The sequence below is a fragment of the Phoxinus phoxinus genome, assembly GCF_949152265.1.
Source record: "Phoxinus phoxinus genome assembly, chromosome: 18".
Taxonomy (NCBI): domain Eukaryota; kingdom Metazoa; phylum Chordata; class Actinopteri; order Cypriniformes; family Leuciscidae; genus Phoxinus; species Phoxinus phoxinus.
This window is the reverse complement of record NC_136893.1, coordinates 7,038,501-7,054,504: the sequence shown is the minus strand read 5'-3', so window position 1 is coordinate 7,054,504 and position 16,004 is coordinate 7,038,501. Positions and strand designations below refer to the sequence as shown.

At 36.1% G+C, this 16,004-nt stretch overlaps 1 protein-coding gene across 2 annotated transcripts; it reads left to right on the top strand.

Annotated features, from left to right (window-relative positions):
* Positions 1–7,589: 7,589 nt before the first annotated feature.
* Positions 7,590–14,411, top strand: copz1 (COPI coat complex subunit zeta 1). Of its 2 annotated transcripts, none has more exons than XM_079588105.1 (9): positions 7,590–7,735; positions 8,087–8,155; positions 9,198–9,279; positions 9,362–9,453; positions 9,535–9,590; positions 9,688–9,765; positions 11,474–11,525; positions 11,762–11,800; positions 13,928–14,411. In XM_079588105.1, exons 1-9 carry the CDS (start codon positions 7,718–7,720, stop codon positions 13,973–13,975), a joined length of 534 nt encoding a protein of 177 aa, XP_079444231.1. In that variant the 5' UTR covers positions 7,590–7,717; the 3' UTR covers positions 13,976–14,411. The 2 variants fall into 2 exon arrangements, with proteins under 2 accessions (XP_079444231.1, XP_079444230.1); XM_079588104.1 differs by having other exon boundaries at positions 7,602–7,735; positions 11,702–11,800.
* The last annotated feature ends 1,593 nt before the right edge of the window (positions 14,412–16,004 follow it).

The following is a 16,004-nucleotide window of genomic DNA, read 5'->3' as shown; positions in this document are numbered from 1 at the left end:
GTAATCTTTACACATTAGTTATCGAAGTTGATTTGACAAAAGATATAAAGTTGTGATAACAAATCATGAAAATATTTTTTTACAGTGTACTGTGCAAAAGTTTGGGTTCAGTATGATTTAATTTTTTTAAGAAATAAATTCCACTTTTATCTAGAAAGGACATTAAGTTGATCATAAGTGACAGTAAAATTAAAGACATTTATTATGTTACAAAAGATTTATATTTTAAATATAAATAATTAAATTACATTTTAAAATATATGAACAGAAAATAGGTATTTGGAATAATATTTCACAATATTACATTTTTTACTGTATTTTTAATCAAATGGGTTATGGCGACTTCTTTCACCATAACCCTTCTTTATAGACTTCTTTCAAAAACATAAAAAATCTTACCGACCCCAAACTTTTAAAGAGCATTTATACTTTTAACAACTAATTTTTCCTGTCAAAAAATATAACATTACTATCAGTTGTCATTAGCCACAAGTAAACATGAGAACACGTTTTCAATTACACGGAAAATCCTCCCGAGCTACTTATGATGAGGGCATTCGTGTCTTTTGGTTTGTGGTCCATTGGGAAAATTCACCCTGCTGCTGGGAAAAGTGGAAAATATGTGTATGAGTAATCAAGAGTAACGTAATTTCATCCAATGCAAAATATATATTCTGTAACAGCTCTAAATAAATAGCATTCCCTTAAACCTCAAATAAAGTATATGTTTTTAATTCAACGCACAGTCCAGTGCATATATATCAATCTGTTTACTAAGCACAGATCCATATGCATGCCTGCAGAGTCAGGTTCAAAACATGTGTTACTGCATTAAATAAGGGATTATATCATTTAAACCTGAAAATAAGCGGACATGTTTTTGAAATATTTAAGATAAATAAAAGCTATAAAGTCACCAGCAGAAATATTTAAGAATCAATAGGTCACTTATGCACAGCAAATGAGCAAATTTAGGACATTCACCATGTGAACTCCTGCTTTCATTGAAGAACAAGATGCATTTTTGAACGCCATATTGTGCAATAGAGAATACAACGATCGTGTAAGCAGCTCCCCTCTATGCCCCCGTCTCACGCCAGAAACCACAACAGTTAGCATGAGCACCTAGACAAGCCTTTATCAGCGCTCAGCAGAGCTTCCGCCACCCAACATCCCCTTTCCCCCTGGTGTCCTCTCCTTCTGCAACCACAACTCTCACCACACCCAAGCCCACACTGGGAGCCGGTGGGATACAGAGCCACCTTCATGTCAGATTACAGGCCAGTATGATGATGATGAAGATGTCCATCAATGCCCTTCTGATACGCCGTGAAAAAAAGATGAGCGGACACACACTATGCCGTGACCGCACAGATAAAGATCTTATTGCGAAAGACGTCCGATTATCTGAAGAGTTTAATCTCAAGCACTATTGAGACACAGTTATGCGCAATGATACTGTGGGCACAGGTTCCTCATTTGGAGTCTGTCAGGTGTAACGATTGTTTGGTGACAAATAGGATTCTGAGAAAATCATCTCTATTGCAAATATTTCCACTGTACATTTGACTATGAACTATTAGAGCAGTGCTACTTGAGGAGTCAAAGACTGGATACTCGTAAGACTTAAGTAATGCTTCAGAAATGATTCCATAAACTGCTGAACATTGGAGGCGTTATGAATGTATTACTAAGACCAAAAGAATTGCAACAAGTACAACAAGCTCTAAATGACTGCTATAAACACACACAGATTTACTATAAACACACCTATATATTTGCTCAAATAAATATGATGTTTTTTTTGTTTTTTTTATCCTATTGACCCCAAATTTTCAAATGTTAGTATATATGAATGCACCACAAAACAAAGACACGAATGCTATACACTGAATATAGGCTGAAAATAAAAATTCTTGTTCTGGGAACGGCACCGTGGAGCTATGATAAAAAATGCATCATTTATTATATATATATATATATATATATATATATATATATAAAAAGTCAGTAATATTGCAAAATATTACCATTTAAAATAGCTTTCTCTATGGTAATATATTTTAAAATATATTATGTATGCAGCTGAATTGTCAGCATCATTACTTGAGTCTTCAGTGTCACATGATCCTTCATAAATCATTCTAATATGCTGATTTGCTGCTCAAGAAACATTTTGTATTATTATCAATGTTGACATTTTTTATTTTTATTTACTTTTATTTTCTGGAAACCATGATAAAAAAAATGTCTTTGGTGAATAAAGAACAAAGAACAGCACTTGTCTTTACTGTCACTTTGGATCAATTTAATGCACTCTGTCTGAATAAAAGTATCCATTTCTATCAATCAATAAAACAATTATAAATCTGACCCCACACTTTTGAATGGCAGTAGCCTATATAATGAACACGGCAAATAATATATAAATGACATAATATATATGGATAATAAACTGAAAAAAATAATTATTGATATGAACAGCACTGTGAAGCTAGGGTGACATAACCATACCTAAAGAGAAAAAATGACACCAAGGAAACACATACTGTATCCTCTCTGATATAACATAGGGTAATTTCGAAATGTTCTTCGTGGTAAAGTTGTGAAAACCCAGTGTTTCATTGCGAAACTCGCTGGTGAGCCACCTTACTGAACAAGCATATAAAGAGCATCATTCAGAATAGAAACTACTTTTTGTACTTTGTGCTTCAAGACTTGTTTTAGAGGCAAAATGATGCTCAGAATAACAGATCTCTAGATTAAACCGTTTTCTAAGTCTGAGAACAAAACAAGTGACCTCTGATGTCAGTGTAGTCGCTGTAGTAAAGAGCCGTGAGCCGCGCAGGGAAAACCCCTGTACGGATTCGTTTTCACAGTGGTGCTTCCCAGAAAAAGTGACCAATGTAATTATGATCCCCAGTTGTAGGAGGATCTCTTAAATTATCTCTGACAAAAAAAAAAAAACAGGACAGGCTGGAAGCATATGCAATATTGAGGAGGACTTGTGTCATTGAGGCCAGTGTGTCATTCACGGAGAGCAAACAGATTCCAGACCCAATCAGTTCAGAATCAGGATCCGAATCACTCATTATCTTTGACTAAGCGTCTGGTCCCGACAGCCAGAGGTTTACATCAGGTTAGAAGTTAGAACCACTGCTCGGCTTTTTTCCATTGCTGGAAGCATGATGAAGTCATTGTACCCAGGTAGACTGTGAATCACCTTCAGTAACACTTCTGTAAAACACTATGTAAATAGGAGCAAGTTTGGTTTTGAAATTCTGAAATATTTTTTGAGGTTGTTATATTACCCTCAAACACACACATGACTAATAGGACAGTATGAAAAGTTTGTAAATGGGAATTTTACTTTAATTAGGCCTACCATTTGTTTGTTTTCTCAACGTCTATACCTTTTTTTATCAGTTAGATTAAATGTCAAGTCACCAGACCTAATTAGTAGCTATTAATTAGTTAGTTCAGTTGGTAAAACTTTCAGTTCAGACAAAATGTTGGATCTCAAGTTGATTATAAGGAAAAACATGGCTAAAAGGAGGTCCTATGTTGCTGTGATTGTTTAGGAGTTTTCCAGGATCACGATTGGTGCCGTCGGTGTATGAGTGAATGGGTGAATGTGAGGCAAAATGTAAAGCGTTTTGGTGGCCATTGGGTCTGTGAAAGCGCTATATAAATGCAGTCCATTTACCATTTGGTTCCCAGCTAACAAAAATAAGTTCTAAGAACATTGTGCTAACGTTCCCATTAAGTTATGAAAACATTATTTCTGGCTGTTCAACATGTCCTGTTTTTTAAAAGGATATGTGAAGGTTAAGGAAACATTCCGTTTTTAATCATTCTTCAAACATAATGGGAATGTTACTTTTGAATGTTCTCTGAACATTCTAAAACAAGTACAATTTAAAAAACGTTAGATGAACGTCCAACTAAAACATTTCAGAATAAAAACACTCCATGAACAATGCATAAATAGTGTTTTTGTGCCAACGTTTTGAGAACATTATTAAAGACCAGATACTTTGAATTAACATTCTACTGACAATACTGGAGGAATGTTTGTTCAGAACTTTGAGAGAACCTTGACATAATGTTAGCTAAAGTTCTGAGAACATTCCCTGTTAGCATGGGTCTTCTCTACCCGGTAATACTACAACACACACACACACACACACACACACACACACACATGCACGCGCACACACACACACACACACGCGCGCACATATAGTTGGCTAGTCATTTTTAACCCAAACCTGCCATTGTTTAATAAATAAAAAACTGTTATGGTTCAGCAGACTGTGTGGTCAGACGTACAGGCTAAACTATCAACATCAATATTGCTTCAATACTAAAGGTATTAAATAGACATAGGCTAGGCCTAAATATTGTGCATTGTAGGTGAATAGTTTCTTTACTTTTTAAAAAAACTTTTTTCAATTAGGCTAGTACATTTATGGGACATTCTACCAGAAACGTACATTTCCACTTATAAAACATCTTGGGGGGAAAATATCTTATTCTTAAATCTGAACGTTGAGTCATATGGAGGACATGTTAAACTATGAGAAACGCATATAATGCCATCTAAGCATGTTTTTATGATTGAATAAAATCATTTTTTATACGCATTTCCCCCCTAAAATGTCAGGCCCTGTCACAGACAAATTTGTATATGTTAGAATGGTGAATTTTCTTATTTTGTGACATGTCCCTGATTGTATCTAACATGGTTTTGTAATTCCCATAAGAATTATAAGCAACTTTAGTTGTAAAATAACTACCTTTACATAGGAGATTTTTACAAAAACATTGTAGTGGCTATATACCCCCACCTTCATCTACACAGTTAAAGAGATTAGTTAAATTAATATTTCCTCAAATAGTACACGTTTATGTCATCATTTCCTGTGTGACAGGACTTTATTGATTTTGAAGATGCAGAAAAAGTTATGTTTTGTGTTCTTGATTTAAGTTTTGATAAGCATTCCAATTTTAAATGAATATTATAATTTTTATGTTAACGTAATATTAGACTATGGTTCAGCCAAGGACATACACTACATTGTCAAAAGTATTTGGACTCCCCTCCAAATCATTGAATTAATGTTTTCCAATCACTTCCATGGCCACAGTTGTATAAATCAAGCACGTGTCCTCCAGACTGCTTCATTTGTGAAGGAATGGGTCGCTCTCAGGAGCTCAGCAAATTCAAGCGTGGTACCGTGATAGGTTGCCACCTGTGCAATAAGTCCATTTGTAATATTTCCTCACTACTAAATATTCCACGATCAACTGTTAGTGGTATTATAACTAAGTGGAAGCAATTGGGAACAACAGCAACTCAGCCATGAAGTGTGTAGGCCACATAAAATCACAGAGCGGGTCACCGCTGAGGAACACAGTACGCAGAAGTCGCCAACTTTCTGCAGAGTCAACAGCTACAGACCTCCAAACTTCATGTGGCCTTCAGATTAGCTCAAGAACAGTGTGTAGAGCTTCAGAACTTCCAAAGGACGAGTATGGGTTTGAGAGAACGGTTCTTGCCTGAGTGTAAAGTGTAAAGTTTGGTGGAGGGGGGATTATGGTGTGGGGTTGTTTTTCAGGGGTTGGGCTTGGCCCGTTAGTTCCAGTGAAAGGAACTCCTAATGCTTCAGCATACCAAGACATTTTGGACAATTTTATGCTCCCAACTTCGTGGGAACAGTTTGGGGATGTTCCTGTTCCAGCATGACTGCGCACCAGTGCACAAAGCAAGGTCCATAAAGACATGGATGAGCGAGATTGGTGTGGAGGAACTTGACTGGCCTGCACAGAGTCCTGACCTCAATCCCATAGAACAACTCTGGGATGAATTAGCCAAAGACTGTGAGGCCTTCTCGTCTAATATCAGTGCCTGACCTCACAAACGCGCCTCTAGAAGAATGGTCAGAAATTCCCATAAACACACTCCTAAACCTTGTGGAAAGCCTTCCCAGAAGAGTTGGAGCTGTTATAGCTGCAAAGTTATAGCTCAGCCTGCTAGCATGCTAGCATAAAAACTGTTAACATGCAAGCAAGGAATTTCAGTAACCTTTTTAGACATGTTTTGGATTTAAAACATTTTTATTAGCCTATTTTCAGGGATGTTTTACCGTGACAGGGCCTGACCCTTTAGCTCATCTTCCTCAACAAACAAAAAAGCATACAAAAACAAGCTTGAAACCAAATCAATTACAGAATTTAGCCTAGATCAATGTCAGCGTCACCTGGGTGAAATGATGTCACTTCCTCTGAGTCATACCCTTAAAGGCGTATTTCACACATTTTATGTGTTTTGTGTAAACGTGACAGGACTGACTGAAAACATGGGGACAGTTGTAAAATAGTATTTATTTGTATGTATATATAGTTTCATGTTTTTGATCAATTGATGTGAATGATAACAGCTTAAACTTGTTTATTTTCTTCTCTTCTTCTTCTAAATAACAGTTTTTAGCATAACAAAACTATGAAAGCTGTCGCTATAATTTGGCGGAGGACAAGGTCATGGACAGGATTTGTAATTTTCAAAAGTGGTTTTAATAAAGAAAAAAAAAATTGAGAATGACATATTCATTTACAGAAAAACTCACAGAAATCAACCATCAGCCAGATTAAAACTTTTTTTTTTGGATGAAATACTTTTTATTCACTGTAACAATTCAAGGAAAGATAATGTATGTTTCGGGTAGAATGTCCCTTAGGCTGCTCTCCAATTTCTCTCTTAAAGCCCTGTTTGCATTAGTTCACTGGTGTAAAGTGAATAAAATATAGGCTACCATATAAATATAATTAAATTCAAAATTGAATGGAATTTGTTAGGACATTTTCCAACATTTGGCTCCCACAAGTAGCCAAACACACACATTTTACACAGCTGGATTCTTACGATTTGTGTGCTTATACACACAAAGTATTGTGTGCTTATTGTATTGTAGTGTGTAGATTGTATTGTAATGTTCACGTCATTATTTTAATGTTTCTTATTGTTTTATTTGAATAATAATAGCAAATATACTATTATAATAATAACTGCTTTTAATATTAAATAATTTATTTTTATCATTTATTTATTTTAAGTTTACTTAGTCTTCCTATCCTACTTATTTGGTTTTGTTTGTATGTTTGACTGGCTATCCTGAGGGTGGGTGTTGGGGAGGGATATGGGACAAAACCATAAAAGGACTTTGGGTTTGAAGAATTGTTTATTCTGAAAATATAAAATAGAGACTTGTACTGCATTACGTTGCAAATATTGTTTGAATGCTGTTTCCAATAAAATATATGAAAAAAAGACACTAAAGGGAGCTACTAAAACTTTATATGGTGAATGTAATGGCAATATATTTGAGATGTTTGGGGATTTAACATTAAAAGAGTATTTATGAGAGTATGATACAAGAAATAGAGGATATAAGCTCAAACCAAATGTACACTAAAGACAACCAATAAAGCAAAAAAAAAAAAAAAACATAATCATAATAATAATAATTGCTTTGGGTAGGCCAATTCAAAACATTTTTATTTATTTATTTCCTGCAATATTTTCCCGCAATTATCAATGACGTTACAAAGTACTTCCGCTTAGTTTTGCCCTTTTACCTCATGTCGTAAGCGGAAGTACACATACGCAGGAATTCAATACACGGAGCTAGAGTGAGCGCCTTCTGCACATTACAAGATGGATACGCTAATACTGGTAATACGATTGTATCTCTATATCCCAATATATATGTATATATATCAATATAAGTGTAAATCATCCGCTAGCAGTAAAATCTGTTCTGTTTTCTGTTCAAACAGCCCTTCCGCTACATCCGCTGAACAATACATCACTAATCAATCATACGAGTTTAGCAACAGCGTGTATAGGATACTTATTATATTTAAAGGTTAAATATTATACTATAATATTGACTTTAAAACCTCAGCAGTTGCTGATGGGCATCTGAGCTACGTTATACGTCTATTCAACCTTTGCCCTGATCAGCTGATTAATTTGACTGTAATTCATTGGTCATCTGTCATGTTTGTGTCTGTGCTGTGACAGGAGCCCTCTCTGTACACTGTAAAAGCTGTTCTGATCATGGACAATGACGGAGAGAGACTTTATGCTAAGGTGAGATCATCAGAGGATGAACATCAGGATCATGATCAGATTTGTGTTGATATACAGTGACGTTTTATTTAAAGGGATAGTTCACCCACAAATTAAAATTATTTGATTAATCACTCACCCTCATGTCATTCCAAACCGTAAGACTTTCGTTCATCTTCGGGACACAAATGAAGATATTTCTAATGAAATCTGAGAGCTTTCTGTCCCTCCATTGACAGTCTACGCAACTAGCACTCTGACACTTCAGAAAGTTCATAAAGAGATCGTAAAGCTAATCCATATGATTTCATCAGCAGCACACACATCGGAAGCTTTAGCATGTTCGCTTGACGTGCGAGAACCAATTTGGTTTATTCTTGTGTGTTACGCAGAAATTAGATTAGTTTTACGATCTTTTTATGAACTTTCTGAAGTGTCAGAGTGCTAGTTGCGTAGACTGTCAATGGAGGGACAGAAAGCTCTCAGATTTCATCAAAAATATCTTTTCATTTTTGGGTGAACTATCCCTTTAACCCCGTAAAGCCTGACATGTGAAAATGATGTATTATCAAGCAAACCCAAGTTGCTTCAGTCCAGTAAGTGTTCATTTTGAAATATTAATAGCGATATTAAAATTCTTACATTTACACCTGAAGAGGGACATTTTTAGGTTGACACTAAAAGGCATTTCACTTGCTAAATGAATCAACTATCAGTCAGATGCCATGTAGAAGATTGTGTGCAACAGGTTTTCAGCAAAGTTGTGATCATGTTGAACATTTAGAGGCAATTTTTGAAAACAAATAGCAGGCTTAATAGGGTTAAACCTGAAAGTAAACGGTTTTAGGATTCTGTCATCATTTACTCACCCTCATGTTACTCAAAACTATATAACAGTCTGTCATTTTCAAACTCACACCCTTAAGAAACATAAGCTTTTTGTTTGCATAAGGTGTATGAAAGAGTGTTTATTAGCACTTTCATTTCAGTAATATAGAAGTGCTCCGTCTGTATTATAAGCTTCATATATTAGTTTGCGACTGAGTTGTTGTGTTCGTTTCAGTATTATGATGACACGTACCCCACAGTGAAAGAGCAGAAAGCCTTTGAGAAGAACATCTTCAACAAGACACACAGGACCGACAGTAAGTGATTGTGTTACTGCCAGTCTTGTGTTCGCCAACATAAAGTCATATCTTGGAGTCACTCTTCCTCTCTTCCGCACAGGTGAAATAGCATTGCTGGAGGGTCTAACGGTTGTGTACAAGAGCAATATTGATCTGTATTTCTACGTAATCGGCAGCTCCCATGAAAATGAGGTAATGCTTTATACTTCATCCAGTATTGTCTTGTCATAACCGTGTGAATCTCATAAGTGTCATTTGTCTTTCTTCACACAGCTGATGCTTATGTCAGTGTTGAATTGTCTCTTTGATTCCTTGAGCCAAATGTTGAGGTACTGTAGGAAAGACTTTCATTATGAGTTATATGGTCTCTGTCAGAAACCCTCCCCCAAAAAAGTTTGACTTTGATTGTTTTCTTCCTCTTTTTAGGAAAAATGTGGAAAAGCGAGCCCTGCTTGAAAATATGGAGGGTCTGTTCCTGGCTGTTGATGAGATTGTTGATGGAGGGTAAGCCATAATGAATGTATTCAAACTTCTATTACATTTAAAGGGGTGGTTGATTATGATTTAACTTTTCTAACTTTAGTTAGTGTGTGATGTTGCTGTTTGAGCATAAACAACATCTGCAAAGTTACAAAGTTCAAAGCAAAGTAACATATTTGCTTTCAAAGAAAAGGACTACAAGAAATGGCTGGTAGGGACTACACGACATTCCTCTAGGGTTAGTGACATCAGCAACCCTAAAATGTAAATAAGCCCCGCCCCCGGGAACACACAGTCCATGTTGAGAAGAGGAAAAGTTGTTGTATAAGAGGACATTTGTGAGTCAGCTCAAACTTTAGCATCCATCTTTTCACATGCAATAGAAAGTCACTCTGTGTGCATCTCACAACAGTTCAGAGAAATACTGGTATCATCACATCCAAAGTTGTGAATTTAACTTGTGTGCAAAATAGGAATATTGCATAAAACATTTGCGAATAAAGCACCATTTCCATCCCATGTGTTCAAGAGAACAAAATCGCCTATTCCTGGGAAAATGGCACAAAATATCTGTAATAAAAATAGAAGTTGCTGCAATCGGTAAAGCCACTGTGGCTCTTCTGTCCTACATCATAAATGACTTGCGTCTCTCCGAAAAAATGGCATCAATTTTATGGATTTTATTACATTGTAATTTATTACAATTAATATTTTAAGTATTCTAATCAATCAATTTGTGTAATTTAAAGGTGCTGTATGTAACTTTTCCACTCTACTAAAGCATAAAAATACCATAATATGTTTGCAAATATTTAGGAAACATGCTAAATTCACATGCTCGTTTCTCTGAAAAACACGTCTACGGCCAGTTCATTTACTTTGAAATGTGTGTTTCCAGGCTGGAATGTTTGTGTTTGTTTTGGTCTGTGATACTGCATGTTGCCAATTTGCTAATTTTTATTGTCCATTGCGCTCGTTCCTGTTGCGTGTGCTCAAACTGGCAACCCGAGTGAGCGCCGTCCAGTCTGAGGAGCAGGAGGCAGGAGAAACCACGATCTACGATATTTTGAATTCGACTGCAGTACCTATTTAGACCACTAGTTGTCATTCTTACATACTGCACCTTTAATATTTATATAATTCTATTTATTCTGTATTTTAAAAAATAATTGTGAATCAGCAGGCCCACACAGAATCAACAGCTAAAGAATTACAGACATGGAAATCATTCATAAAATACTATAAATCAGTCGCTCCTTTCATTAATTTATTGGATCTGTTTTGATTATATTATGCTTTCAGCTACCATTAAGACTGTCATACTCTTTCAGCTCTGTTTAAACGTTATATTATGAATAAATGTCAATCCTGTAGCTCAAACAATGGTGCAATGCCCAGATTTTAGGTACGTTTCCCAGGGGAATGCATAAACTAATAAAACAGATACCTTGATGCAATCCATTGATAAGAATAAAACATAAAACAAAAAATCATTGCAGAAAAAGTCTGTAGATTCCCTCTGGGTCTAGACATCGGCCACTGAAAACCACTAGTGCTCATGCGGGCGACATAAGATTGATTCTGGCCAGTGTTATTTCCTGATCCTGTCCACATCCTGTCCTGTTTTCTCTCTTTTCTCCATAAAGGAGGGCCAAAAAAGGAAGCATGCATTTTTTTAGGCTAAAAATCCCATTGTTTTGGTCGCAGCGCTGATTAATTGTCTGTTTTGCAGTGTGATCCTGGAGAGCGACCCACAGCAGGTGGTTCACCGTGTCGCTTTGAGGGTAACTACTACTTGTTCTCCTCTATTGACTTCCATTACACTGATGTGAATGTTAATCTGATTAGTATTTGTTGCCTCTGCTTCATCTCTCGTGCTCTGACGCCACTGATGAGCATTATGGTACTTGCTAGGCAGCTATTAAGTTTGATTTCCAATAATCTTGCATGTACGAGACAGGAAGCAAGCAAGCCAGCAGTCCTAAAGTCATCAGCATCTCCCTCTCTCATCTCGTTCCAGGGCGATGACGTGCCTCTGACAGAACAGACAGTCACTCAGGTGAGAGGAGTCCACGGCGCTTCCTTCAGCGACACCAGCTCTTATGTTTAATAGCGGCTCTGCGATTTACCCATGATTCATTTGGAAAACGAATCTGCGGTGGTCTGGTTTCACAGCGCCCACATTAAGAAGTTTTCACTCGCTAGCCCGAGTTGCCGCGTGTGTCTGGCGCATGTAAACATGATGGCTAATTATTGGCGGCTGTCTGCCAGCGATGGCTCCCCGCGGCTGGCGTAGTCGTGAGTGCGGACTGATTAATGTTCTCGTTTAAGAGGCCCTGCGACAGGCTGCCTGTATCCCTTTGGTGTCCGTGATTAATGGCTGTCTCCTCGTCTTCCCTGCTATACGGTTATGCTTTGCCTCGTCTTGTGCAAATTAAGATGATGAATTAATTCCTGGATGTTTTGCTGCGCCTGCATTACTCGATTACAAGGTTCCGCTCAACGTTCGCACCTTTACATGTAAAAGTTTTGCTTTTTCACTTCTGCAGTTTTTTCATATTAGATGCACTATTGTTCAAAAGTTGGGGGTCAGTAAGATTTATTTTTTAAAGAATTAATGAAATTAATGCTTTTGTTCAGCGAGGATGCAGTAAATTGATCAAATGTGACAGTAAAGACATTTAGAATATTACAAAAGATTCAAAATATGTGACCCTGGATCACAAAACCAGTCGCATGTCGCACAGGTGTATTTGTGGCAATAGCCGACAATACATTGTATGGGTCAAAATTATCGATTTTTCTTTTATGCCAAAAATAATTAGGATATTAAGTAAAGATCATGTTCCATGAACATATTTTGTACATTTCCTACCGTAAATGTATAAAACATTTATTTTTGTGAGTGAATACAGCACAATCACCACAACACAAATGGACAACTTTAAAGGTGATTTTTCTCAATGTTTCGATTTTTTTTTTTGCACCCTCAGATTCCATATTTACAAATAGTTGTATCTCGGCCAAATATTGTTCTATCCTAACAAACCATAAATAAATGGAAATCTTATTTTGCTTTCAGATGATGTATAAGGTTATTTTATTTTTTATTTTTTTTAAATCACCCATGTGACTGATTTTTAGTCCAGGGTCACATATAAGAACTTTATATTTGTCTAAAAATCCTGAAAAAATGTATCATGGTTTCCACAAAAATATTAAGCAGCATAACTGTTTTCAACATTGATAAGAAATATTAGAATGATTTCTGAAGGATCATGTGACGCTGAAGACTGGAGTGATCAATCAATTACATTTTAATATATTATGGCAATATAACAGTTTTCAATTTGAATATATTTCACAATATTACTGTTTTAGTGTTTTTAATCAAATAAAGGGAGCCTTGGTTAGCAAATTCTTATGACCATATACTTTTGGAAAATGTGGGTATAAATTAGGAAAATATAGTCATTTCAGACTTTTGGCCCTTAAGGAGGAGGTGCTAATATTTTGCCTCTTAAGTATTGAAAACCATAAAGCAGCGCCCTGATGGATGTGTGTGTCTTTTAAGAAAAATGATGGCATTAATAAGTCAAGAACACAAACACGTTAAAATTCAATTACCTTTTGTAGCTTTGGAGACAAGTGAGGTTTTTTGGGAGTGGTTTGGTCTATCCGTCCTCACTGAGTGATTGCATTTACTGAAGAGGAACACAAAATATTTCAAATAAATTATTCTGAAGATGGTAATTCATTCTAATTAAATGTGACTAATTATTTTGCATGGCCTAATTTAAAACTTCAGGTTATAATAAATTGTCGAAGCCACTTTCATAAGCTCCTAATGACACCTCAGATTAATTATAACAACCATTATAAGTGGATTTAAAGGAGCACCAAGTCATGTTTCTTCCATTTAAAGTTTGACATCTAAAGAAATGTCTCACTTTATCTCGGTAAACCTCATATTATCAGATTGATTGTGGAATAAAAGTATTATATTAATATAGAATACATTTTATATATATATTATATATTTTTAGATACATTTTAGCAATTTGCATTTTTGGTGAATTAAAAGAAATATATGTATTTTTTTGTTTAAGTAATATAATACTAGTGTTTTAGATCATATTGTAAATAAAGCTTTTAACTTTATTGGATGTTTTTTTGTTATTTCTAGGTGCTACAGTCAGCTAAGGAACAGATCAAATGGTCTCTACTCCGATAGGACGCTTTTGGTCCCGTTCCTGAACTGAGATGAGGGGAATGAATGAGACTCAACCACTTTTCATCACTACTGTCCTATCTGCCCTTTTCCTCAAGTATTTTCTTGACTGTTAAAGTGCACATCCACTGAAGTCTGCTTCTAGTGTTTTTCTCTCTATCTCAAATATAAGACCGGGAACATGACATTTCTAAAGATTGTCATGGCAAGAAGCTGGAATATTGTCTTGGCGGGACTTTCTTTTTAGGGAAAAGTACCGGGGCGTGTTTGTTTTTTTCATCCCATTCCAGTAAGCGCTTGAATATATGGCTGGTTTTGTGAATGATATCACTGTTGTACTGTGAGATTTTCATTACGATTCATGTACATTCCAGTGGTTGATCTTGTTCTCTGTTCTTCCCTCTGAGCCTTGTTTTGATAAACAAACCGTTTCACCCTCGTTCTGCTGCGGTGTGTTTTCTCCTCTTTTTGGGCACTTTTTTTTTTCTTGCCAATATTTTGTGATCATTTTGTTTACTGTTTTGTGAGTTTTAAGTCAATCATCACTATTACTACTGCTCATACATAGGATTAGGGACTCTTGGTGATCTAGTTATACATGTTACCTCCCCAGCAACAAAACAGAGAAATGTTTAAAATAGCATTTGAGTTCCTAAACCGATTTATTAAAAAAAATAGGAACTGTTATGACTTTGAGAACATTAGAGATGCTACAACATTTATTACACTCATAATGTAGACATAGATAGAAGTGACTGTTTCCCTCGCTACTCTATCAATGACTCGAAGTCAATGCAATACCGCCCTCTCCTGGTTGTAAATGAGACACAATCCTGAGGTTGAACTGCACTTAACATTTACTACACCGTTTTAACTTTGTTATTGTTGCCCTTTTATGCTTGCTAGGCACTACATCATGCATGTAAAATCACAAGTGTTTTTAATACATCCACAATACAATACATCAATGTTTTTCCCCCCTCTAAATTTATGGTCAATTTTGAATTGGTTGTAAATTATGTGCAGCAAATGGCACTTTTTTAAGAGGTCCTAAAACAGGCTGTTATTTAAAAACCCAGAAAAGCTGTTTTGGCCACAAGCCCTTTTACACTGCATGAGGAAAGTGTTTATTCCACTAAATATTCGGGAATAAAAACTGGTTGTCGCTAAACACCCATGGCTTAGTGTGTGTGTGTGGTTCAGGTAAACCATAATGTCCCCACAAAGATGACATTACCCATAATCCTTGACCTTGTGGGGACATTTTTTTGGTCCGCATGAGGAAAACGGCTTATAAATCATACTAAGTGACGTGTTTTGACGTGAATTGAAGTTTTCTGAGATGGCTAGGTTTGGTTAGTGTAAGGCGATGGGATATATGGCCTTTTTTTAATGGAAAGTCCCCATAAAACATGAAAACACAGCCGTGTGTGTGAGGCAAAATGTTGCGAGGAGGTTTGACGGCTTTGCATGCCTGCTTTTTCTCTGGTGGATTCCTCCCGTCTCTCATTTTAATGCAAATGAAAGGTTCCCCCTGGAGAAATGGTTGTAAAAATAGTAGTATATCACGTACATGCCTCAGAATCATACCTAGGACACCGTTATCGCACTAGGGGCGGATACCAGACATCTGCAATATCAGGGGTCACTGAGACCAATGCTTTGAAAGAGTTCACGAAGATTTTATCAGGGTACATGAAAAGAGGGAGCTGCCCAGTCAGTTAATGACTTAGAAAGCTAATTTTTATTTTGTACCAGTTACTGTATTCAGCAACATAATGGCTCGTCTAATGATCTACAGCAAATTAAAGAGAGCTTTAGACATAACCAAGCACATTTTTAGAATGAAATTACTGCTTTCTGCTTTATCAGACGGCATTTTTATTCTTTCCACCAACCACCAAACCATACAGAGCAAATTTAATTTCATCAAGTAAATATTTAATGACTTCAATCCCTGTAGAAATGGAATCATAAGTTGGAGGAAAAATCAGTCGTAATGAATTACTTTAGTTCTTTAAACCGGTGTTAT